Source organism: Dreissena polymorpha, chromosome 11, assembly GCF_020536995.1.
Source record: "Dreissena polymorpha isolate Duluth1 chromosome 11, UMN_Dpol_1.0, whole genome shotgun sequence".
NCBI lineage: Eukaryota > Metazoa > Mollusca > Bivalvia > Myida > Dreissenidae > Dreissena > Dreissena polymorpha.
The window spans coordinates 46,057,851-46,083,575 of record NC_068365.1 but is presented as its reverse complement, the minus strand read 5'-3'; the positions used below and the strand labels follow the sequence as shown (position 1 = coordinate 46,083,575).

The window sequence follows — 25,725 nt, the reverse complement described above, 5'->3', positions numbered from 1 at the left end:
GTTACCTTACATTAACAGGTTACTCCGGGTGCTTTGTAAGCTGGCATGCATGGGCCTCTTACAATTTATCATGCCCAACAAGTATTAAACCAAAATTTACAGATACAATTGTCTTAAAACTACTTTGCATTTTCTTTTATAGCAAATTATAATTGGTTAATTGCTTCGTACAGTGCTCTTAATAATCTTTTATTAAAATAATCCGTCTGGTTACACACTATGCCTGCCTTTGAATTTGAGCCTCTAACTATAAGTCTTTTCTACCTGTCTTCAGGGGTGGCGCCTGTACGCACACTGGGTACGTCTTTCTCCGGAATATTTGCTCCATCTGCCTGCATTTTAAGCAAGGCCTCCCGTCTGGCAAACAGGCCTGAAATGAAATATACCTAGTTGAATATATATACTTACATAGAATCGATAAAAGAACATTCATTAGAAAAAAATTAAAGCTTTTGTCTATACATGTTAAATGAATGGACATTTGCATAAAAGGCCCAAAACAACCTACAAGTAGTGTTTAGTCCGATATTATTTGAACCATTATAACACTATTTAGTGATGTTTTATTGACTCCATTGGATTATTAATTCATTCTTTAAACAGCAAACAAGTTTGTATGGCATTGTTTATAATTTTCTAACTATCTGTGATGAAAAAGGTTGAACATCATCATATGAAAATAAAGCCTTGTAAGTGGATAATACATCTGCTACATCTTCAAACATTTCCTTAACCCTATGCCACTCAGAAGCAAAGTGAAAATGTCTATGTGCAAACAGCATAAAACCAGAACGGCCTGCGAGTAACTTGCAGTCTGTTTAGGTTTTTTACTGTTCGCTGCTCTTTAGTATGTAAGGGTTGCAACTGAAGCCTTTAAAACTTGAATTTAGTAAGACAATTCTTAAATTAAATTTAACTTAAATTTAAATTTAAGCCCACGTTTTCGTGTGTTTTTTAGGCCTTTACCATTTAGATACTTATTTTTACACATTTGTTGTCCGTTAGAAAGTTCAATTTAATTAAAAACCTTTCTGCATTCAACTTCCTACTGATATAAAACATCTAAGAAAAAACAAAATAACTGAAAACATATGTTTTGGCAAAAAATAGCCAACTTTCATAACCATAATATAACACGGGTGCAAGACTTGATGAAAGGTTAATATCTTATTTTACTGCATGATCAATTATCAAGAAGGGACCTGTGAGAATCAGTTAACAAGAAATGACTTGAACATAGAAAGATCTATAATGATGACATACAAACTGCGAGACTTAACGTCAATAGTCTAACAGTAAAACCATTGTGTTGGGTCAATATCTTGAAGAGCAACACAAAAATGCTAATAACCCTTTACCACTTAGAAACATATTTTGATGGATTTGTAGTCCCATAGAAAGTTACATTTAATTAAATATCTTTCTTACTATAATCAAGTTTTAAGGTTTCATTTCCAACCCTTAGATTCTGATGAGCAGCAAACAGCATAAAACCTGAATAGACTGTGAGTTACTCGCAGGCTGTTCTGGTTTTATGCTGTTTGCACAAAGCCATTTTCACTTTGCTTCAGAGTGGGAAAGGGTTAAAAAAACACATGAAAACATGGGCTTGCACTTATATTGATAGTGCTGATTTTCTGCATTTAACTTCCTACTGATATCAAAATCATCTAAGAAAAAAGAGGGCCATGATGGCCCTGATTCGCTCACCTGACTAACCAAATACAATCCCAACCCAATTGTCATCAAGATAAACATTCTGACCAAATTTCATAAAGATTGGATGAAAACTGTGACCTCTATTGTCTACACAAGGTTTTTCTAATATTTGACCTATTGACCTAGTTTTTGACCCCAGGTGACCCAAATACAATCCCAACCCAGATTTCATCAAGACAAACATTCTGACCAAATTTCATGAAGATTGGATGAAAACTGTGACCTCTATTGTCTACACAAGGTTTTTCTATTATTTGACCTAGTGACCTAGTTTTTGACCCAAGATGACCCAAATACAATCCCAACCAAGATTACATCAAGATAAACATTCTGACCAAATTTCATAAAGATTGGATGAAAACTGCGACCTCTATTGTATACACTAGGTTTTTCTTTTATTTGACCTAGTTTTTTACCTAGTGACCTAGTTTTTGACCCCAGATGACCCAAATACAATCCCAACCCAGATTTCATCAAGATAAACAATCTGACAAAATTTCATAAAGATCGGATGAAAAATGCGAACTCTATTGTCTACACTAGGTTTTTCTATTATTTAACCTAGTTTTTGACCTAGTGACCTAGTTTTTTACCCCAGCTGACCCAAATACAATCCCAAACCAGATTTGATCAATATAAACATTCTGACCAAATTTCATAAAGATTGGATGAAAACTGTGACCTCTACTGTCTACACAAACAAATTGTTGACTGACGGACGGACGGACGCACGCACGCACGCACACACAACGGACGCTGGACATCACACGGTCACATAAGCTCACCATGTCACTTCGTGACAGGTGAGCTAAAAAAAATAACAGAAAACACATATTTTGGCCAAAAAAAGCAAACTTTCATAATCATAAAATAACATGGGTGAAAGACTTAGTGACAGGTTAATATCTTATTTCACTGCGTGATCAATTATCAAGCAGGGACCTGTGAGAATCAGATATCGACTTGCACATAAAAAGATCTATAATGAAGACATACATACTGCGAGACATAATGTCAATAGTATGTCAGTCAAACCATCGTAATGGGTCAATATCCTTCAATTGGGAACTTTTTGACAGTCATTGGCATTTTGTATTTTTTTCCTCTTTGGAAATGTGCTGTTTTCCGGTACTTTACAAAGAAGGAAAAAACTGATACTGATTACTCACTGGCTGTTCTGGTTGTATGCTGTTTGCACATAGCCATTTTCACGTTTCTTCTGAGTGGGAAAGGGTTAAATAAATAATCAGATAAAAACTGCAAGTAGACCATTGTTACAAGGAGATTCTATACAAACTTTGTTTTAAATAGTTATTGGACAAAGCAATTATTTTCTTTCAAAAGACCTTAAAATGTGACCTAGCTTTGACCAGGGCCCTTATTCCCCAAACAGTTAAAATGTGACCTAGCTTTGACCAGGGCCCTTATTTACCAAACAGTTAAAATGTGACCTAGCTTTGACCAGGGCCCTTATTTACCAAACAGTTAAAATGTGACCTAGCTTTGACCAGGGCCCTTATTCACCAAACAGTTAAAATGTGACCTAGCTTTGACCAGGGCCCTTATTCACCAAACAGTCAAAATGTGACCTAGCTTTGACCAGGGCCCTTATTCACCAAACAGTTAAAATGTGACCTAGCTTTGACCAGGGCCCTTATTTACCAAACAGTTAAAATGTGACCTAGCTTTGACCAGGGCCCTTATTCACCAAACAGTTATAATGTGACCCAGCTTTGACCAGGGCCCTTATTCACCAAACAGTTAAAATGTGACCTAGCTTTGACCAGGGCCCTTATTCACCAAACAGTCAAAATGTGACCTAGCTTTGACCAGGGCCCTTATTCACCAAACAGTTAAAATGTGACCTAGCTTTGACCAGGGCCCTTATTTACCAAACAGTTAAAATGTGACCTAGCTTTGACCAGGGCCCTTATTCACCAAACAGTTATAATGTGACCCAGCTTTGACCAGGGCCCTTATTCACCAAACAGTTCTTAGACTTAGTCAAAGAATACTGAAAATTCTTTAAATTGGAGTGTGTAAGGATGGCTTTAATTTGAGTAAAACTTGGTGTAAACAACCTCTATCTACATCATTATGCATTTAGAACATTTTGTTGATGGCATAATCACCAGTGGTAGCCTGTATATATTCAAATGCAGGACATATTTTTCATACTTTAAAGTATATTCTTTATTCAAAAGTCTAAGAATGGGTTGGTGAATTCGGGCCCTGGATCCTGGTTGTTATGCAACAAATGTGGACTCCAATGATCTTGGAATGTTTCTATCAAGTTATTTGAAACTAAAAATGAGCAGTGCTCTGTGAAAAATGACAAATGGGTAATAATAATTATTATTAATAGTATTAATAATAATCTACACACTAAGGTCATTCAACTGCTTGAGAGAGATCCACCCTGTAATTATGGTGGAGTTGAAATCCCAAACTTCAGAGGACTATATAATCTAGAGGAAAAATAGATAAAGGGCTATTATTCTGCAAACATTTGTTGCAGCATAGATTCCTTTCTATACCCTCATCTAAACATAAAGATCATTTGATTGTGAAAGTTTGAGCAAGACCCACCCAGAAGTTACAGTGGAGTTCTCAACACAGGTTTCTGGCATAAGTATACACGTAAGCATGGAAAGACGGACAAAAGCACTGCTTAATGCTTTATGGGAGCATAATAAATCCATGCTAGACATGCAAGTCATGCTGCAAACAAGGTGTTGACCTTTGACCTACAATGGTGATGGTGACCATTCACAAAGCTATCTTGTTCTGTACATGACCACAGGGTTTGTCATTCCTAAAATCTATCAATGCAGGGCTCAACATTAACGGTTGTCCTATTGCCCCTGGCAATTAAAAGTTGGGTCCGGGCAAGTTATTTTATAATCTAGTTGTCCATCCGGGCAAGTGCAAAAAAGAACAATTAAGAGCATTTAATTAAGACTTCAATCGCTGTAATCATTTTGTTAAATGTGCAAACATAAAATAGGTTTTGTGGTGTATAATTTTTGATCTTTTGATCTTCATTAAAAATATGAGGTTTACATTTAATGTGATATTTCATGTTTAGGCAAATGGCTTTAGGTTCAGGGCAAGCAGATTTTCTAAGTACTTGCCCAGCAGGGCAAGTTGGTTTTTAGGTTAATGTTAAGCCCTGCAATGCTGGAAATAATTATTCTTTGCTTGAGACATAGTATAATTTATTGTCCTTTTGTCCACAAGGAGCATGAAAAGGTTAGTTGCCTTATTTGTTCATATTCTTTGTTCGGCAGTTTCATTAAAACAGCTTTTGATATTGACCTTTTCAAAAAAAGCCATCAGAAGATTTTGATGTCTTTTTTAAACATACTTTTTAACAAGTACATGATCTTGAGAATATCTGATAATAATTTTTCTGATTCAGGAAACAATATTTATATAAATCAGTCTTTGCATATTGTTTTAATTCACCAGCTTTATCATCATATGCAATTATAGTTAACAGACATTCCTTAAACATTACCCCATCAAAAGTAAAGTAACAAGAGCTGTCAGAGGACAGCGAGCTCGACTATTCGAGTGCTTGACAGTATAACGTAAGCCATCATGGAGAGGGGGGGGGGGGGGGGGGGGGAGTATAATGTGGGTGTGTGATCATTAAATAGATGATCTTTCAAAAATTTTATTTTTTTTGGGGGGGGGGGGAGAGGGGGGTATAATGTGGGTGTGTAATCATTTAATAGATGATCTTTCAAAAATAAGAAAAAAATTGGGGGGGGGGGGGGGTTCTGGGGGGGCGTGGGGGGGGCGTGGGGGATGGTTTGGGTGGAGTGCATTGTGGTATGTAAGGTAAGTGTTGTTTTGTCAAACTTTAACATAGATTTATCAATAATATGCATATTCTAAATATAAAAGGGGCCATAATTCTGTCAAAATGCTTGATACAGTTGTCTGCTCTTGTTTATAGGTTGGGGTCATGTTGGTAAACAAGTATGCAAAATATGAAAGCTATTCGTCAAGGGACACAGGAAATATTTGGGGTAGTACGCAAACTTTAACATAGATTTATCAATAATATGCATATTCTAAGTATAAAAGGGGCAATAATTCTGTCAAAATGCTTGATACAGTTGTCTGCTCTTGTTTATAGGTTGGGGTCATGATTGTTAACAAAAATGCAAAATATGAAAGCAATATGTCAAGGGACACAGGAAATATTTGGGTAGTACCCAAACTTTAACATAGATTTATCAATAATATGCATATTTTAAGTGTAAAAGGGGCCATAATTCTGTCAAAATGCTTGATACAGTTGTCTGCTCTTGTTTATAGGTTGGTGTCATGATGGTAAACAAGTATGCAAAATATGAAAACAATATGTGAAAGGACATTGAAAATATTTGGGGTAGTACGCAAACTTTAACATTTGCACGCAAACGGACACGGGAACGGCAACGCCGATGCTGGGGTGAGTAGGATAGCTCCACTATATATATTTCATATATAATAGTCGAGTTAAAAATGGCTTTTGCAGCCAGCATAAAACCAGAACAGCCTGCAAGTAACTAGCTCCTCAATATCTTAATGTTGGAAATCATTCTAGTTCAGAAGATTTTAAATTTAATTTGATTTTCTAATAGACTACAAACCCATCAAAGTGTGTTTAAAGGGGTATAGGGTTAAACGAGTCCTTTAAGCATGAATATTGAATGAAAATACGCACTATCCAAACTTAATGTATCACTAAATTACTTCTTATCTCTGTCAATGGTTAGCAAGAAGACTGGTTTCAATCCACTTTTAGGCTATACTTATCCAGTTTATGCCAGAATATGTTTAAACAAAGTTTATTTCCTCTATATTTTCTTATTTTATTGACTATTCTGGACACAATATTTGCTAGGATTCCTGAAAGAATTGTCAAATGTTATTGTTTTAAGGAGTGGAATAAATGGTTAAACTGTTGAACACAACTGCCATACTATGAATTGGGAAATAGCAATATGTAATAGAAAGAGCTAAAATGGTCCTTGGTCTCCCAAATGAGTTTTACAACAAAACAAAACAAGAGCTGTGTGTGTGAAACACAATGCCCCCTACTACGTTTTGAAGTCCCACAGCAGCTATTTTAGAGAAAATGAGGCCCATGATATCTTAGCCAAATATCAATGGACTGGAACGAGTATCAAACTTTATCTGTAAGTCATGTAGGTAGACTCACACCAAATAAAGGTCACAGTGACTTTGACCTTTGACCAAGTGACCTCAAACCATGTTTGATTGTAGATCTCAATTAGATGCATGCACTTGTGAAGTTTAAAGAACATAGATCCAAGAGTTTTCATTTTATGAGCAAGGTTAAAGTTTTGGGACAGACACATACATACAATAACAGACAGACAGGCCAAAAACGTTATTCCCCCTGATCATTCGATATGGGGGCAAACAAATTGAGTGACCACCAATGCTTACACTTATGCAATTACTGCAACAATCAACTATTAAGGACTAAACCCCTTACCACTCAGATACCCCCTTTGACGCGTGTTTTTGGCCCAACATTAAATTAAACTTCAGTCATTTCTTTTCAGATTTAAGTTTTGAAGCCTTCATTTCCAACCCTATGATAAATGATTTGCAGCAAAAAGCATAAAACCTTAACAGCTTGCGAGTTACTCGCAGGCTGTTCAGGTTTTATGGTGGTTGCATACAGCCATTTTCACGTTGCTTCTGAGTGAGAAAGAGCTAACCCTTTGAAAGCCCATTTCCTGAGAAGCCAACCTACCTTGCAGCATCTCCACTCGGCCGCTAGCAAAGCTGATTCTCTGACCATATCCCTTCAAACAGGCCAGGGCAGCAGTCAGGGCCTCAAGGTTCTCTTGCACCTTCTGCCCTACACTACAAGCACAGAACACAATCAACTGACCATTCATTAGAGCCATGTAAAGTGTCATCCTAGATTAGCCTGTGCAGTCCCCACATACATTTTAGGGAAATCTCAGTTTGAAAGGATGTTTCTTACATTAACAAATTCAGTCTAGGTGGAAAGTGCCATCCCTGATAAGCCTGTACCAACTGCACAGGTTTATCTGGAATGACACTTAACGCACATGCCTGAAACCCCATTTTCCCATAGCCAGACTATTTGTATAACTATGTATACATAGACTTTAGTGTACACAGAAACTTTAAACAATACCATAATTACTAGCATGTTCTTAGTTGATATATGAGCAGTGCTCTGTGAAAAGGGGGTTTAATTCATGTGCATAAAGGATTGTTCCAGATAAGCCTGTGCAGTCAGCACAGGCTAATCAGGGACTACACTTTCCACTTTTATGATATTTTTCATTTCATGAAAGTCTCTTCTTAGCAAAAATCCAGTTTAGACGGAAGTGTCGTCCCTGATAAGCCTGTGTTGACTGCACAGGCTAATCTGGGACGACACTGCGCATATGCATTAAACCCTCTTTTCACAGAGCACGGCTCATATGTATTTAACATGATTCCTGTACCATTCACTACATGTGAGGCTAAAAAGTATTCCTCAAATCTAATTGTAACATAGGCTGTTTATTTGAACATAGTTATAGGAAAACGGGCTTAATGCATGTGTATAAAGTGTCGTCCCATATAAGTCTGTGCAGTCCTACACAGGCAAATCTGGGATGACCTATGCACATGCATTTAGCCTGGTTTTGCCAGAGCCGGGTTCAAATAGAAAGATGAAGATGCAGCCAAAAGATGAAGGTGCAGGCAAGTATTATCAAATGCCTTATTCCATAGGTATACAAAGAAAAAACAGTGAGTCGGTAATCTCAAAGTATTTCAAGTACAAATCAAGTTTCAAATAAAAAACAGTGAATTGATAATCTCAAAGTAATGCCTTATTCCATAGGTATACAAAGAAAAAAACAGTGAGTTGTTAATCTCAAAGTATTTCCAGTACAATTAAGTTTCAAAGAAAAAACAGTGAGTTGTTAATCTCAAAGTATTTCAAGTACAATCAAGTTTCAAAGAAAAAAACAGTGAATTGTTAATCTCAAAGTATTTCAAGTACAATCAAGTTTCAAATGCTAACTATAGTAAGTAATCTGCTGTCTCATAGAGAATTGCAATTTAAAGTTATCATAGCAGTGTTAAACAGCCTTTGAAAATAGGAAAATGGTGACTTTGGTGCATACCCAGGACTAAATGTGACTTGCTTACATTTTCTTACTACAGAACAAGGATAGATGATCTTTCTTTAAATTTCAAACTTAAGAGTCTGAGAGGAGGCACATGTATACAGTCAAAACTGAGAACAGTGGTCAGTCAAGGGAAATGACAGAAGTGACCGTTGCGTATGCAAACATCACACAAACAGCAATTTCATTCAAACAACCTCATACAAAATACAAACATGAACAAATCCATTTTCATAAATGTATAAAGTTTGTTAAAAATGTTGCAAATCAGTGTATGTTTTGCCTTTATAGACAATTACTAATCCTTTTATCGCCTTCTTATAAAAACACTCGCTGGCTTAATGTTGTTATTAACACTTTATCAGCGATAAAAATCAATTGACTTTGTCACGCGCTCATGCGTTATGCCTTCAAACAATAATTAATACTTATACACATTGTTATTGTTAATTTTACCTGTTTCATGTAATCAAAATGTGGATGCAATAATAATGGTGAGACACACTCGGACATATTTGATTTTGAAGATACCCCCATAATTATTTTCAGAAAACAAACCTTCTCAACACCCTATTATTTGTTTACTCCCAGCAGGCCGCTTTTATTATATCAAAGGCAATTACCGCTATCAGATGCTTTACCTGCAAAAAGACGGACAAATGATGTGCTGTGTTTTCACTTTTCGCACCTCGAAAGGACTGACGCGTGACCATTGTTTTCAGTTCAAACATGACTTTCGGAGTGGAATATACTGGCCATTGGCCGTTATGGAGGATTGAACATTATTCTCAAGTGTAATATAGAGTGATTTTCGTCGAGGGAATCCAAACTGACTGTTGTCTGCAGTTGACCGTTATTAACAATGAACGTTAGGTCAGTTTTGACTGTCCATAAAGCCAGGTAAGTAATTACATTTAATGCTTTTAAACGAGGAAGTGACTGCTTTGATTAGAAGTTTGATCAAGTGTCTTCTCTTATCCTCTAGTGAAACACTTTTAACTGTGTTAATAGTGCCTAAGTTTCACCAAATTGTGAAAAAGGACCATAACTCTAGGTATGTTGGAGGAAACCTAACCTGAAACCTCAGCATTGTTTTTTTCGTTCAAATTTCCGGCAGGTATTTGGCCCAATTCCCAAAGAAACAAAGTATCTATTTTTCCAAACTGGGACCTTAAAGTTCCCATTTAAAGGTTTTAAAAAAAAAAATTTTTTTTTATTTTTTATTCAATTTATTAAGTTCATCTTACATTCAGCATCACAAGTTAAACCTTAATAAATATAATATTGAAAACACTTATATTATCAATTTTGAAGCATGTGACAGCAAAAAAACACAACCTGACTAATTTCACAATTTTAAGTCAAAACGCAGCGATTTTTCCCAATTAAAGAGACCCTGCCCCATTACCGAAATGGTGAAAAAAACAACACTGCTCAGGTGCAAGATATTACATGCAGTTTAATATGTTGTAAAGTTTCATCACTCCAGTAGCAATACTTTCCAAGTTACTCGCAACACAAAAAACCAACCAACAGACTTAAAGACAGACAAGGGAAAAGCTATTAGACCATTATTCTGGGAAACTTGGGCTTAATGTATGTGCCTAAAGTGTTGTGCCAAATTACCTTGCACAATCATCACAAACTAACCAGGGACGACACTTTCTGTCTTTACTTGATTTTCGATACGACCAGAATTTTTTTAACATTAAATTTGAAACACCATAAAAAGCAGTCTGCACTGGCTAATCTGGCACGACACTTTACGCACATGCATCAAACCCTGTTTTCCCAGACGGCAATAATATGGTCCCTAATCCCTCTAAAAGGGGAAAAAATAATCCAACCTTGCTGTAAACTGCTTGAGTCTCTCTGCACTGCAAACATTCTCTTGTATCCTATCATCCAGGGACAGCGCCAGCTGCTGGGCCTCTGATACTTCAGTCTCTAGCCTCTGTTACCATGGAAACAAGTACATTACCATGGCCAAAACAAACAAGGGCTGTTTGAAAAACATGCATGCCCCCCTATATGGGCTATAAGTTGTAGTAGCAGCCATTTTTTGTGGTGGTGGTGGTGGTGGCAGCGGCGGCGGCGGCAGCAGCAGCAGCACGGACCGACAGACAGACAGACCGACATGAGCAAAGCAATATACCACCTGTTCTTCGAAGGGGGGCATAAATATCCATGGCAACATAGCTGTAGGGCCTTAAATACCTAATTCTCTAGCCTTTTTTTTCATGAAAACAACCAAATATACTCTTAACGCTTAAATATGCATTTTGATGCGTATGGAGTCCTTTGAAAATTTATATAAATTGAAGACCTTTCAGGGCTCCCACTGCCATTTGCAATTGTCGCCAAATGCAAAAGTTTTAGAAAAGTGGCAATGAACTCTTCAATTTGCAAAAGAAGTGGTGATTAAATCAATAAGAATCAGATAATTACTGGTCAATAGAGAATATTCTCTGTCATTAGTTGCCTCATTTACAGGTCATGCAAAGTTGAACATTGAAATGGACAGTCTGAAGGCATTAGACTTATTGAAATTGTTCATAGATGGTGCCTTGATTTATTGCCATATGCTTTAAGCTATGCTTCTTCAATTTTAATCGATGCATTCAAAGAACACTCAAAAATGAGAAAATGGGAAGTGGTAAACTCTGCTGAAATAAAGGTTTTCCTGGAACTGGCAATAAATAACTCGTTTTACATGTCAGATTTGGAATCACTGCTGTTAAATGAGCTTTAAAAAAATGTTTTTCAATAAAAAAATATTTGTAACAAAATATATATTTGATTTGTGCGAAATTGCTTAAATTTTCCACAAAATTTAAAATACTGAACATTTCTGGTTTTATCCTAATTTTCATACGTTAATACACCTGTGCAGTTAAAATATAATCAAAATTTTAAAAGTACCATCAAAATCTACATTATGTAATTACAAATAAGAATGTTTATATTGATTTTAATTACGCTCGATTGGTCATTGTCGGCTCGGGTACTACTTACATGTACCCCGGGTACTCTTAAGTAGTATACTTACATGTACCCCGGGTACGGTAAATATACTAAAACGTACCCCGGAAATTTAAAGCTTAATCGGTCGTTGTCGGCTATTTTTTTAAATTAAATATATTCACATTTATGTCAATTTTCTGTAAAATGGCCTCTACATTATCGAAACTCCTACTCACAAAGCATGTTGACGCAGTTTTAAAAAAAAACCGGGTACGATTAAGTATATTTACGGTACCCGGGGTACATGTAAGTATACTTAAGAGTACCCGGGGTACACGTAAGTAGTACCCGAGCCGACAATGACCAATGAAGCTTTAATTACTTGTGTCTGATAATAATGGAAATGAAGCCTGTTGAAATCAACCATCCATTACAGCTGCTATTATTAAAGGAATTCTTTCAGAAGTAATGAGGCTTATCAGTTATAACATACATAAACTGTTTAACACTTAGTATTGTAATTAAACTCAGTTAAATACATCAATAACGCAAGTTAACCACTTAAGTGTGTTTGTTTATATTTGATTATGCCCCCCCCCCCCACTGCCACAATTGAATTGTTTAAGATTAGTGAAACGGTCAAGGTGTAACAAAGGGTTTGGGCAAATTACACAATGACAACACAACATTTCAATATATGAACATTAAACTTATGTATAATGTGGTCTATTATAATAACACAGGCCCATGGCTTACATTGAGTTACAGTGTATGTTTATTGTATTCTTACCACAAATGAAAACAGGACATATAAGTAAGGACTAGTGTAATATCGCTATCTTTTTAATTATAAAACAAAGAAATTATGCATTGTATTGCAATGAAGACTTTGATTAAAGAATGGTTAAAAAATTGGCTCATATTTTTTAAAAATTGTAATTTTTTTTAAGTGAGAAATCGGGTGACGAAAAAAGATTTTAACCCAGAGGGAGCCCTGCCTTTTTTAATATATTTAAGTTTAAAAGGCTTCATTTTCAACCCTAAGATACTGATGAGTAGCAAACAGCATAAAATCTGAACAGACTGAAAGTTACTTGCTTTGCTTTTGAATGGGAAAGCATTAATAAACATAGAAATTATATAATTCCAATTGCAACATTTCCGTAGCAACAAAATATAATGATGGTTGTGGGCTGAAGCCATCGACTTATAGCTTCTCTATTATTGTCTATTAACCCTTTACCACTTAACTAAGTATTTTGATGCATTTGTAGTCCTTAAGAAAGTTAATTTTAACTAAAGGCCTTTCTTACTAGATTAAAGTTTGAAAGTTTGAAAGGCTTCTTTTCCAAACCTTAGACACTGATGAGCAGCAAACAGCATAAAACCTACCAGAATGCGAGCTACTTGCAGACTTCTCTGGTTGTATTCTGTTTGCACATAGGCATTTTCACTTTGATTTTGAGTGAGAAAGGGTTAATTTACATGGCAACAAGCAAATTCGTTGAATTGATATCCCCTGCCAATATGCTTCTGGACACAAAAGTGTTATATTTGACACTAAAAAAAGCATTTTTTCAAGATACAAAGGGCCATAACTCCATTATTAACAGATGGTGTACAATGCCATTTGGCGTGCATCATCCTCTTATCCATATATATATACTCATACCAAGTTTCAATGAAATCCGCCAAAGCACTTCCAAGATATGGCTCCAGACACACAAAAAATGCATCTTTTTAAGATACAAAGGGCCATAACTCCGTTATTAACGAATGGTGTACAGTGCCATTTGGCGTGCATCATCCTCTTATCTATATATATACTCATACCAAGTTTCAATGAAATACGCCAAATCACTTCCAAGGTAAGGCTCCGGACCGACGGACGGAAAGACGGACTGACAACGCCAAAACAATATCCCTCCGCCAAAGGGGGGGGGATAATAACAAAATATCCATGGCAACATTTCCATCCAAATAAAATATACTTAAGACTAAAGACTTTGATTTCAATATAAAATTCTAATTGAACTATGGCATCAAACATTATTTACCACATCCAGTCATTGAAATTCAGATTTAAATCTACAAGCAAGTCGGGCTAGTACTATGGGAATTTGAACAAGCCCGAGTCAGATTTTACTAGCCCAAACATTTTTGTTAAAAATGCAGATAAACATAACATAAAACATCCAAAGAAGCATTCATTTATTCAATCTTTAGAATACAATACAAATCTCTTATTAATTTCATCACCATCCAAGTTAGCTTCCTCGTCATCTGAGCCAGCCTCTTTCGGACCCTGAAATAAGAAGAAATTAATTTCACAAACGGATTTCAATCTAATCACAATTATAAATATATACATAAAGTTTAGGTAAAAAATTAGCAGAAATTTATCCCATCTATCCATGTGAAAGAGAGAGCAAACCTAGTGAACCACCAGAAAATATATAAGCAATTAAGTGCCAGGTTATTCTACAAAAAGCCAGTTGACAAATGCGTCAATCACAGTTACCTCAGATAAGCATTCCTCAACGACGTACTTGAATGACAACTGTTCGGCCATCATTCTATACATAGATGGTGACGTCACTACGTTATTGTCACCTCTATTCTTAGACGCATCACATTCCCCTGGTTTGGGGAATTATGCTTCCGCCAAAATGGTTCTGCGTAGGAATGAAAAAGTTAATAATGAAAGAAAAACCGTTCTTTATTGTGTGTTTAAAACGTAATGCTCTTTAAAGAAATGTTATTTAATTATGTTAAAATGTGATTTTTAATCTCTATCCAGACTGATAGCGATTATTAGAAGTATGATTACCTGACCTTCTTTCGCTTTTCACTTGTAAAAGAAGTGCTACCCACAATTCCTTTCGCGTAAGTACACAGGTCAGTAAGACCGGTGTGTACAAAATGGTTCGGCCATTACTCTCTGTGTCCCAAATGCAACTCAAAACATTTATTGTACATAATAGCAATCCGGGAACCACAAAACCATGCGCTGTATGCGCAGTGATTGCCCAGCACGTGTGTGCAGTGTGTTAAAACATAAGCGGTTGTTGATTTAAGCTGCTCAAAACTTTGTTTACAAATATTGAAAATGAAAGCGGAACTCGTTTTCTGTTTAATGAATTGTACAAGCACGTCGGGCTTGTAATATTGGATTTCCTACAAGCCCGAAAGAAAAAATACTAGTTTTTTGCTGTCGGGCTAGTGCGAATTTCGACGACTGCACATCAACAAAATAGAGCTCCCTCAACAAGCATGCTATTACAAAGCAAGCATTGATTAACCTTACAGAACTACAGTTACAGACTTTTGATTATCATAGAAAAAACATTAGATTTATGGTAACAGAAACCAATTTCTTATTACTTCTCTATTAAAGTCATTAACCTGTGAGACAACTTCTCTATATTCAATGCTATTCTGTAATACTCTATTTAAGCCACACACCTTGAAATGAAGTACATGGCATAGTAAATTTAAGTATTAATAAGAAACATATTTTATCTATGCCAATTAGAATATACAGTGGTTTTTTTGGATGAAATATTCGGCAATATTCGGCCCCATTCCCCCATCTTTAGAGTATATATTTTTCCCCAAAATATTTTTAAAATTCCCCTCTCGGAAGTGTTATTCAATTTTAATCAATACCTCATTTAAATACGTCTTTTGTTACGAATTTACTACAATTTTCCTGAACTGCATCCGCATGTTTACTTTATTTTAGCCTTTACCGCAAACTGTACGTAGTTCACTATCACGACTTTCGCTTTACGACATCTACCGCAAACCATACGTATTCCAACATGTTGCACAACAACAAAAGCTATCGTAAAAAAATTGACAAATCTGTTTTAACTTAAAAATAAATTGATATTCTTTTCAAACAAGTACAACTTATAAGTCAGTCTCCTTCAAATGCCGGCAGTGAAACGCCAGAAACGTCCGGTCAAGAGAGTGTTAACAGACTGTTTAGTTTGCTCAACCTGCTTTGCACGCCACAGACAAACAGGCTTGGGGAAGCTACACTGTAGTCCCTGATCAGACTTTGTCTGCACACAGAGAGACTTGGTGAAGAGGAGGTCACCAGAATAATTGATAAATTCGCTGAAAAGCCCAGAAATGTTGAACTTTGAACATGAACATAACATGTTAATGAATAAAAGAGTTTGAATTATGTTTTCTCCCTCTGTATGGTGAATTATAGTGTTAAAACTTGATTTTGTACAGTTACTAGCTAAGCATAGAAATTTCCCCTTTTTCCTCTTTTACGCGCGAATTTTCCCCCTCTCAGGGGACTCGACCCCCTTCCCCCAAAACTGAAAAAAAAACACTGATATATCTGGTGGTTACAAGTTAAAATCCGTCTTTTTTGCACTTTAAAAAATGAAAATAATCGCGTTTGTGGAAATGGACGTTTAAGTATAGAAATCCTACTTTTGGTTTTAAAATTTAAAAAAATAATAAATTACTTGCTTACTAGGCTATAGATTTAATGACAATTTTGCACACTTTCAAATTGCACCTATATGTATTGATTAACATGTTCTTCATTTCAAAGTGTGTGGCTTTAAAGTCATTCGACTTTTAGATAACTTCTGTATATTCAATGCTGTTTTGTAATTTTCTATTAAAGTCATTATCCTGTCAGGTACTGTAAACGTATAGAAAATCGTCGGTATGAAATTTCGTTGTTTAATAAAAATCAACTAATTCGTTGACACGTAATTTCCTGGATTTCATATTTTCGGGGAAGACTGACCGTCATGATAATTAAACTTTTATTTAAACAATTAGAGTCATAACAAAGCATTATCTGCGTTGACAGCAAGACTTGAGGTTAATGTGCACTGAAGCATGAAAGTGTTGCCGATTATTGTCGATAAGAGCGATATAGCGGCGCACTTGTGGGTCCCCGCTCGCTAATTGCCATCAATGTTGTTTTGACAATATTTGCATTTCTCAGCGCAATTAGTCCCCTAGTAGTAACAATTGAGTAATTAAGTCCCCACAATACACGTGTGAAAACCGTTATGTCTCTTTTAACTTTAATTGGCACTAATTGACATATGTGATAAATCTGTAAACTGTTAATTTGACGACCTCACGTAAATGAGAACAATAGTTGATAAACAGTTTAAATACCGTGCTTGATTAAAAAAAAATTACATTAACATTTTCAATTCGGAAATATTTTAATTAGTCAAGATATAGTGTAATGTGACCTACTGAAGTGAAGTAACGGTTACAAAAAACAAGTATCTCGGATAACCGACAACAAAAGAAAATGTCGAAAATGACATTCGGAAATGACCGATTTCGGATTTAAAATGTATAAATAATCGTTGGTACTTGAATTCGTGGTTCAGCAGACCAACGAAATCCACGAAAATTCGTACCACACGAAATTTAATGGTTTTACAGTAACTTCTCTATATATTTAATGCTATTCTGTAGTTTTTTATTAAAGTTATTCCCCTGTGAAATAACTACTCTATATTAAATACTATTCTGTAATTTTCTATTAAAGCGGGCATGCATGATTTTGATATGTGTTAAAGCGTTAAATATTGATAAATTTTGTCAAAAATATGTTACAATAACACAAAATAGGCAAGAAAAATTATACATTGAAGACGAATTTCATAAAATGCAGCAAAGATTAATAAGCGCCCCGAGCCACTTGTGACGAAGATATTTCGTACATATTTTCCTACAATAACAAAAGCATTCGTCTTTTTATTAGAATCGGAGTTAGTGTTTGTGTGTCATATGAATAGATATTGTTGCAGGAAATTAAAATGATCCGTAAAACTAAATTTAGATTCACATCGTACATGCATAATATACATACTGGCGAATTCAACTGTACAGACATTTTCGATTTCATAATTAAATATCTGGCTTATTTCGCATTTTTCGACACATGTTCTTCTTAGCTTTACTTTTAATTGAAATATATGTATAATATTTTTTTTTACACATTTTATATAAATTTATAAATATTTGACAAAATCATGCATACCGACTTTAAAATCATACACCTGTGAGATATCTTTTCTATATTCAATACTATTGTGCATTTCTCTATTAAAGTATTTCACCTGTGAGTTCTTCCTTTCCATCCCCAGCTGGGCCTCCCTGTCTGACAGTGTGTGTGTGAGCTGGTCTACCTGGTTGTGGGCTGATGCCAACTTCTCTTCCAAGCCTTGTACCTGCAAAGAGGCATTAAAACTCTGTATGAGCCGGGATGTGTAAAAAGGAGGTTTAATGCATGCAAGTAAAGTGTGGTTCCAGATAAGCCTGTGTAAACTGCACATGCTAATTAGTGTTCAAAGGAATACTCTTCTTGACAAAAATCCAGTATAGGTGGAAAGTGTTGTCCCTGATCAGTGATTAGCCTGTGCAGACTGTGCAGGCTAATCTGGGACAACACTTTACACTTATGCATTAAACCCCCCTTTTCACAGAGCCAGGCTCATATCTTATGTTTTTTATAAGCACAGTGCAACTCAACACAAGACCGGGGCCAATTGCCCTTCTTTAACTGCAGGACAGAAAACAGACCCATTCCTGGAAAGACTTTGTTTGAAATGATGTAACGTTCCAAAAATTTCAAGATAAAACTGGCAATGTATGTGGGCCAGTAAATATCACCAGAATACTGACTCTTATGATCGGAAAACTTCTGTTATAGAACCTTACTTGTATTCACTGGCCAGTTAAATCAAGTCTTGACCAGTAATAGTAAGAGGCCTTGTGGATGGTTATTGATTTGTTACTTATGCTTAGACTAGTTTCACACATTTTTTAAGTCACAGTAGTATAAATTTAACACCTACAGAAATACCATGCTGAATGTCAACAACAAAAGCTGTGTTTGGCAGTCTGCAACAAAAATAAACCACACTAGGCAAGGGCTGTACAAATTCCAAACTGACCATACATTTTTTATCTGGTAATTGTGCAATTCGGCTATAAAAATAACAATATTGTTGTGCTTTTCGTAATCTTTGTAACCACAACACTTGGATGAGTCCAATTAAGTCTCCTGAAGCATATACATTATGAATAACAAAGAAACAGGTTAAATTATTTAATGAACAGCTGACTGCTATTTATTTATTTAAATAATAAAAGCTTTTAATAACTAACATAATAAATAAACGGTTTAAATCACTTGCGTACAAAACAGGTTAAAATTCCTTATAAAATAAACAAATAAATGAAAAAACTTTCAAAAAATATATAAATAATGTACAATAAATAAATAAATTAAATTATTAAAGCTGCTGTTAAAATATTGTTTGTAATTGGCTTCTTACATAAGCCCCGCCTTTATATTAAGCCTTTTATGCTTCACCGAAAACTGAACCATATTGCTAATGGTCATGCAAAGAGGTTACTCTATCGTTAGAATGAATAATGCAATAAATGGGTTAAAACTAATCGAAATAAATCTAATAGGGCAAAAAACGGTGAGAAAAGATTAATCTCTAGAACAGGTTACTGTATTTTACCGTGTATAGCGCTCTCCCATGTATAACGCGCATGCGATTTTTAAAGCCAAAATGGAGAAAAAAAAAATTTCAAGACCAAAAACCTGACAATTGGGCCAAAAATGGCCGCCATTCTTATATTGCGAAATCATTTAACCAGAGTTTTTCAGGCGCTTAATTTTTTGTTTTAAAGTAGGGAGCGTTTATACAATCAGGAGCATGGGTTGCATAGCACTATATTTTCGACAATTTTTAAGATTATTCTCTCAAGAGCACCGTATATGTCTTACTGCCGCGCACTGCCCGTGTTTTTTCAAGACCCCTGCGCGTTAAATTCGAACCACTATTACCTATTCCTCACATTTGAACAGTGTAACATTTTCATTACCTGCCACTCACAAAATCATATGACTTAGTCTTCTGCAGACCCGCAACATCGCAATGTCCAATTTTACGCAAATCGTCCGTGGATCCCATCTTATTTTTCATCGACTTAAATATTTCCCCATTAAGAGATGCTCCCCATTAAATCCAGTTTGACCCAGTATTTCGCGCCTTCACTGCGTCTAGTTGATCAGTATTTATAGTGAGACAAACAATACACCCGAACTCTCAATTCCATACAGTTGGCGTTATCGGCGTAAAGCCATTAGACAAATAACATGAGTTTGTCTCTATTGAAAGAAAATAAAACAAGTCTATATCTCTATTGTTGGTCTGTAACCTACGTAGTATACTCGCACGGTAGCATATTAATGCAGAGATCGGAAAATCATTGATAAATGTATTCGTAGTTTCAATGCTTAGGGCCGAGTAATTTCGGCAAATCGGAACTCAACTTACGTATAACACTTGCTCAATGAACCGTTAAACTCCACCTCCGTTCTCTGCAAAAGGTTCGAAGGCGGAGCTTTGCACGTGCTATTATTTAATTGGATGATTGACATTGAGAAACAAACACAGGATTGGTTCGGCATGTTGATTGCTAGACAAAGGAAGCCAATTTTGTCGGCGAGAAACTTGTCGCTTTATTGCTTCAGACAGGAAGCGGCTTTCCTTTGATGACGTCAAACTTTCAATTCACATAGAGTGCAAATTTTTGGAATTGCTAACATTAAACTTTGGATTAAATTATCAAAATAAAGCAAAAGCGAAGTTGAGAAATATGATTGAAATAATGAGTGTCAGTTTAAATAAGACTTTTGCGTTGTAAATCAACGAGTTTTCATGACAACAAAAACTTTAACAAACAATACCGCGACAACGCGGGGATCGATATACCTCGATTTTTTTAAATAAACAATCAATAAAGAAGTGTGAAAACCTCAACAAAGACATTTTTTCATCTTTTAATTTTTGTCAAAACTGTTACTACCCCGTTCATTCCGACCCTTTCCCGCTTTTTGTTGTTTCGACAACGGCCCCTTCAGTCTATAACATTATAGGGTGTAGCTTTCTGCAATAAAAATATCGCGTCAATTGTGAAGATTTACCATTACAAAATGGATTTTTTGCAATTTAGCAACCAGGAAAGCGTTGTGTCAATGTTTTACGCGCACTGAATTTTTATTTTGAAATTTGAAGGAAAAAAACTGCGCGCTATGCATGGTAAAATATGGTAATTCTCATGATTCTTTTGGGGTCAACCCCATAACCAAACCCTACTCCTATATACTAAACAAAACTCTTGACCACATTGTTTAGCCTGACATTCTATGGGCAACAGTTTTGTGCCAATGCAACTCACCTAATATTGGGATTAACCTACCTTTGCCATCCAGTTACTGGTGTCTTTCTTGGTGCAGATGTCCGCTGATTTCTGCTGGACCATCAGTGCAAACACCTTCTCTCTCCATCTGTAAGAGACAAACAGACAAAATATAATGCTGACTGAAAAATGCAGTGGGCCGGAACCATTTAAACAAGTTTTTAAGAGTGTCACCCAATGATTGTTCCTGTGAAAAATCGTTAAAATCTGCCTAGCTGTTTGGGGGGAGATGTTGTTTTAATTAAATTAAGTTTACTGAAGGCAAACAACAGACAATTGACAAGGCAATAAGTTAACCATGAACTTGTTCTACACAGGTGGGCTAACAAGGCAATAAGTTAACCATGAACTTGTTCTACACAGGTGGGCTAACAAGGCAATAAGTTAACCATGAACTTGTTCTACACAGGTGGGCTAACAAGGCAATAAGTTAACCATGAACTTGTTCTACACAGGTGGGCTAACAAGGCAATAAGTTAACCATGAACTTGTTCTACACAGGTGGGCTAACAAGGCAATAAGTTAACCATGAACTTGTTCTACACAGGTGGGCTAACAAGGCAATAAGTTAACCATGAACTTGTTCTACACAGGTGGGCTAACAAGGCAATAAGTTAACCATGAACTTGTTCTACACAGGTGGGCTAACAAGGCAATAAGTTAACCATGAACTTGTTCTACACAGGTGGGCTAACAAGGCAATAAGTTAACCATGAACTTGTTCTACACAGGTGGGCTAACAAGGCAATAAGTTAACCATGAACTTGTTCTACACAGGTGGGCTAACAAGGCAATAAGTTAACCATGAACTTGTTCTACACAGGTGGGCTAACAAGGCAATAAGTTAACCATGAACTTGTTCTACACAGGTGGGCTAACAAGGCAATAAGTTAACCATGAACTTGTTCTACACAGGTGGGCTAACAAGGCAATAAGTTAACCATGAACTTGTTCTACACAGGTGGGCTAACAAGGCAATAAGTTTACCATGAACTTGTTCTACACAGGTGGGCTAACAAGGCAATAAGTTAACCATGAACTTGTTCTACACAGGTGGGCTAACAAGGCAATAAGTTAACCATGAACTTGTTCTACACAGGTGGGCTAACAAGGCAATAAGTTAACCATGAACTTGTTCTACACAGGTGGGCTAACAAGGCAATAAGTTAACCATGAACTTGTTCTACACAGGTGGGCTAACAAGGAGTATTCTGCTTTTTGCTCAGGAGGAACACTTTAACCATTGAACACTTTTTTGTATTTTGACCCATGTGTATTCCCTTAGAAAGTAAAATTTACTTAAAAACCTTTCTTACTAAAGTCAAGTTTAAAAGGCTTCCTTTCCAAACCTTAGATACAGATGAGAAGTAAACAGCATAAAACCTGAACAGATTTCAAGTTACTCACAGGCTGTTCTATTTTTATGCTGGTTGCAAAAGTCATTTTCACTTTGATTCTTATGGGGGAAGGGTTAACACACAGTAATTCACAGGGTAAACGTTTAGTAATTCACAGGGTTAACACAGAGTAATTCACGGGGTTAACACACAGTAATTCACAGGGTTAACACAGAGTTATTCACAGGGTTAACACATAGTAATTCACAGGGTTAACACACAGTAATTCACAGGGTTAACACACAGTAATTCACAGGGTTAACACACAGTAATTCACAGGGTTAACACACAGTAATTCACAAGGTTAACACACAGTAATTCACAGGCTTAATACACAGTAATTCACAAGGTTAACACACAGTAATTCACAGGGTGTGGGCTTAGGCAAGTTCATACTTTGGTGTGGACAACTTGACCAATGGGTTATTTATGCCTCGTTCTGGGAAAGCTGAGCTTTATGCTTGTGCATGAAGTGTCATCTCAGATTAGCCTGTGCAGTCCACTATTCTGTTTTTCTTTAAAGGAAGTCTCCTCTGATAAAAAAAACAGTTAAGAGTTTGCCCTGATAAGGATTAGCCTGTGCAAACTTCACTTTATGCACAAGCATGTGGCCTGCTTTTGCACAAATAAGTCTCATATGTACAAATATGAGTACAGGAACAGGAATGGCCCCTAGCGGCCATTGGGACAAATCTTTTGACCAAGTTTGACGAAGATCGGACAATAAATGTGGCCTCTAAAGTGTTAACAAGGCAAATGGTGACGATGCACACCGCAGGTCGTACAAAAGACGATAACAAAAGATCACCATGAGCAACTTTTGCTCAGGTGAGCTAAATAATGATGAAATCGTTAGTAAATATACATGCTACATGAAATTATTAGTAATTAATTTTATATTTGAAAATAAAAGTTATTGGATTTTTCCCTTGTTTCTTCGAAAAGAGCTTTTTTACAATTTTTGATACTCGATACATTTTACTGTAATGCTTTTGAGGAAGTAAAGTTGTAAAGTTCATGAGATATTTGCGAAAATTATAGAAAATTATTGGGAAATTGTGTTGTTGTAAACAACTGTGTTTATGTTGACAGAAGAACAAAGTGTAAGATATGTTCTGTCATTGTACAAAAGCTGTTGTTCCAGGTTGGGCTCTAGGGACTGGATGAATTGGTTATACCTTGTTAATAAGAGGCCTTCCATTTTTGATTTCTCAATTTCAGAAGGACACTGAAAACAGATAACAAAAATGATATGAATATTAAATTAAACAATAACCTGTACAAGAGAAAGACAGATATGACTGGTCAGGAATGTAACCATTAAAAACACAATAATTTTTCACATTAGCATCGTTTTGGGAAACCAGGACTTAATGCAATTGCATGTGCATACAGTGTCGTCCCAGGTTAGTCTGTACATTCAGCACTGGCTAATAAGGCGAAACACTTTACCTTTAAACCTGACATTTTTGGTTTAAAGTGAGCCTCTCTAAACACAAATCCACTTTAGGCTTAAAGTGTTTTTATGCTCAATTGTTTACTTAGGATGAAGGTTAAAATTAGATTATAGGATAAAAATTCAACAGAATCTGTAAATTCAGGTTTAAAGAAAATATAAATTTCCGAACCATTATGACATAAAAAAGTGTTGAATGTTCACACTGTCTCAATATTTTGTATGATGATCACAGCTCTTACTTCCACCCATTTTTAAATGGAGCGCTTTTAAACACTATTGTGAAAACTGCATGATTTCTATAGCCTTTCGGCCATCTTACAGACCAGGTTAAAGAATAAATAATAGTCTTAGCATTAATAAATATACCTCAAAGTTTGCATAATATACATTATACAGGCTAAAAATGGTGCTTACATCATTTACATTGTGTTCTAAACGTAGAATGATGAATTTTTATCCCACTTTTACAGCGAAATCGGTTGATTAAAGCCCCGTTGATTAAATTTCATCTATAATCAACGGCAAGGCTATAATCAATGGCACGAAATGACGTCATCAACTGCCGAACCGGGACTACTTTTTCCCACGCACCTCGTCACCTGTGTTTGCCAAGTGCATCAATAATAAAAACAATCTCAAATGTTTGTCAATCTTAATGACCTTAAAACAAAGGAAAGTAGCAAAAAAACGAGTTTTTTGTCATTTATTGTCATTAAAACCTAGTATTAGGTAAATTTAACACTATGCAAATAGGTTCTGTTGTTGTTGCTCCCCTTTGAAGAAGTCAGTTCGAGTTGCTCCCCTTTGACCGTAGAAAACAATCGTCTGGACCAAGAAATCCTGTGTTCATTTACAAGATGTACTCGGATATGCGTCCATCTGATTTTTCTTTAAAGCATCTTTTCTACCTGGCAATACGCACAAATGACACTGCATCCCGGTGATTCTTGCGTCAACAATTGGGTGTCAACAAGTTAGGTCAGATGCTGAAGGCCATGGCAAAAGACGCCGGCTTTCTCAAGCACAAGAGAATAACGAACCACTCAGTTCGCTAATGTAACAGGGTTGAAATATTCATTTCACGGATTCTGTTCATGTGTTCTGTTTTAAATGTTATTATTTCCATATAACGCATTGTGTTTACCTGGGTTACTTATTAAGCTGTGCTCCTGTGGCCAGTCTTAGAGTTAAAGTCAGTCAAGCATGTGAGTTACACATGTCCAGTTTATATAATTGTTCAGTCAGGCTTGACCAGTTATTTTCCCGCCCTTTCCTTTGTCTTCTGGTCACTTCTAACTTGAACACAGAGCTGTACACATCTACTTTTAAGATGTACATTTATAGTACAGAGTTGCCATTACTTCAATATAAGGTTAGTTCTATTTCTACCTGTTTGCATTTACTCTTTCTTGTATTTGCATTGAGTTGTATTTATGTTGTGAGTTGATATAACTCATATTTGATAAGTAATTAGGTTAAATTCAGAAAAGCAGCATTGCCATCCTAAACGTGCTAACGATTCCTATAATTCACAGTTTCCCATACTCTTCACATGTATAATCTTATTTGCAGCAGTAGCACAGCACCCGCAGAGAATTGTATAAGATTGAGAGAGAGTTCCGTACACATTCCACAAATGGTAAGTGAGAACGAGAAAGAGTTGAGATCTCATGTAATTGTATGTTTATGCTGTATATGTACCATTTATCATGTTACC

At 35.9% G+C, this 25,725-nt stretch overlaps 1 protein-coding gene across 4 annotated transcripts in view; it reads right to left on the bottom strand.

The window, feature by feature from the left end:
• LOC127850315 (coiled-coil alpha-helical rod protein 1-like) overlaps positions 1-25,725 on the bottom strand; it is a 68,741-nt gene that overhangs the window by 21,721 nt on the left and 21,295 nt on the right. For all 4 annotated transcript variants that reach the window (XM_052383272.1, XM_052383276.1, XM_052383274.1 and 1 more), the window contains exons 9-14: positions 23,728-23,777; positions 21,153-21,240; positions 17,990-18,100; positions 10,751-10,857; positions 7,502-7,614; positions 265-370 (exon numbers count right to left, since the gene is read on the bottom strand). In XM_052383272.1, coding sequence (XP_052239232.1) covers positions 265-370; positions 7,502-7,614; positions 10,751-10,857; positions 17,990-18,100; positions 21,153-21,240; positions 23,728-23,777 — 575 coding nt within the window. The remainder of the gene's footprint in view (positions 1-264; positions 371-7,501; positions 7,615-10,750; positions 10,858-17,989; positions 18,101-21,152; positions 21,241-23,727; positions 23,778-25,725) is intronic.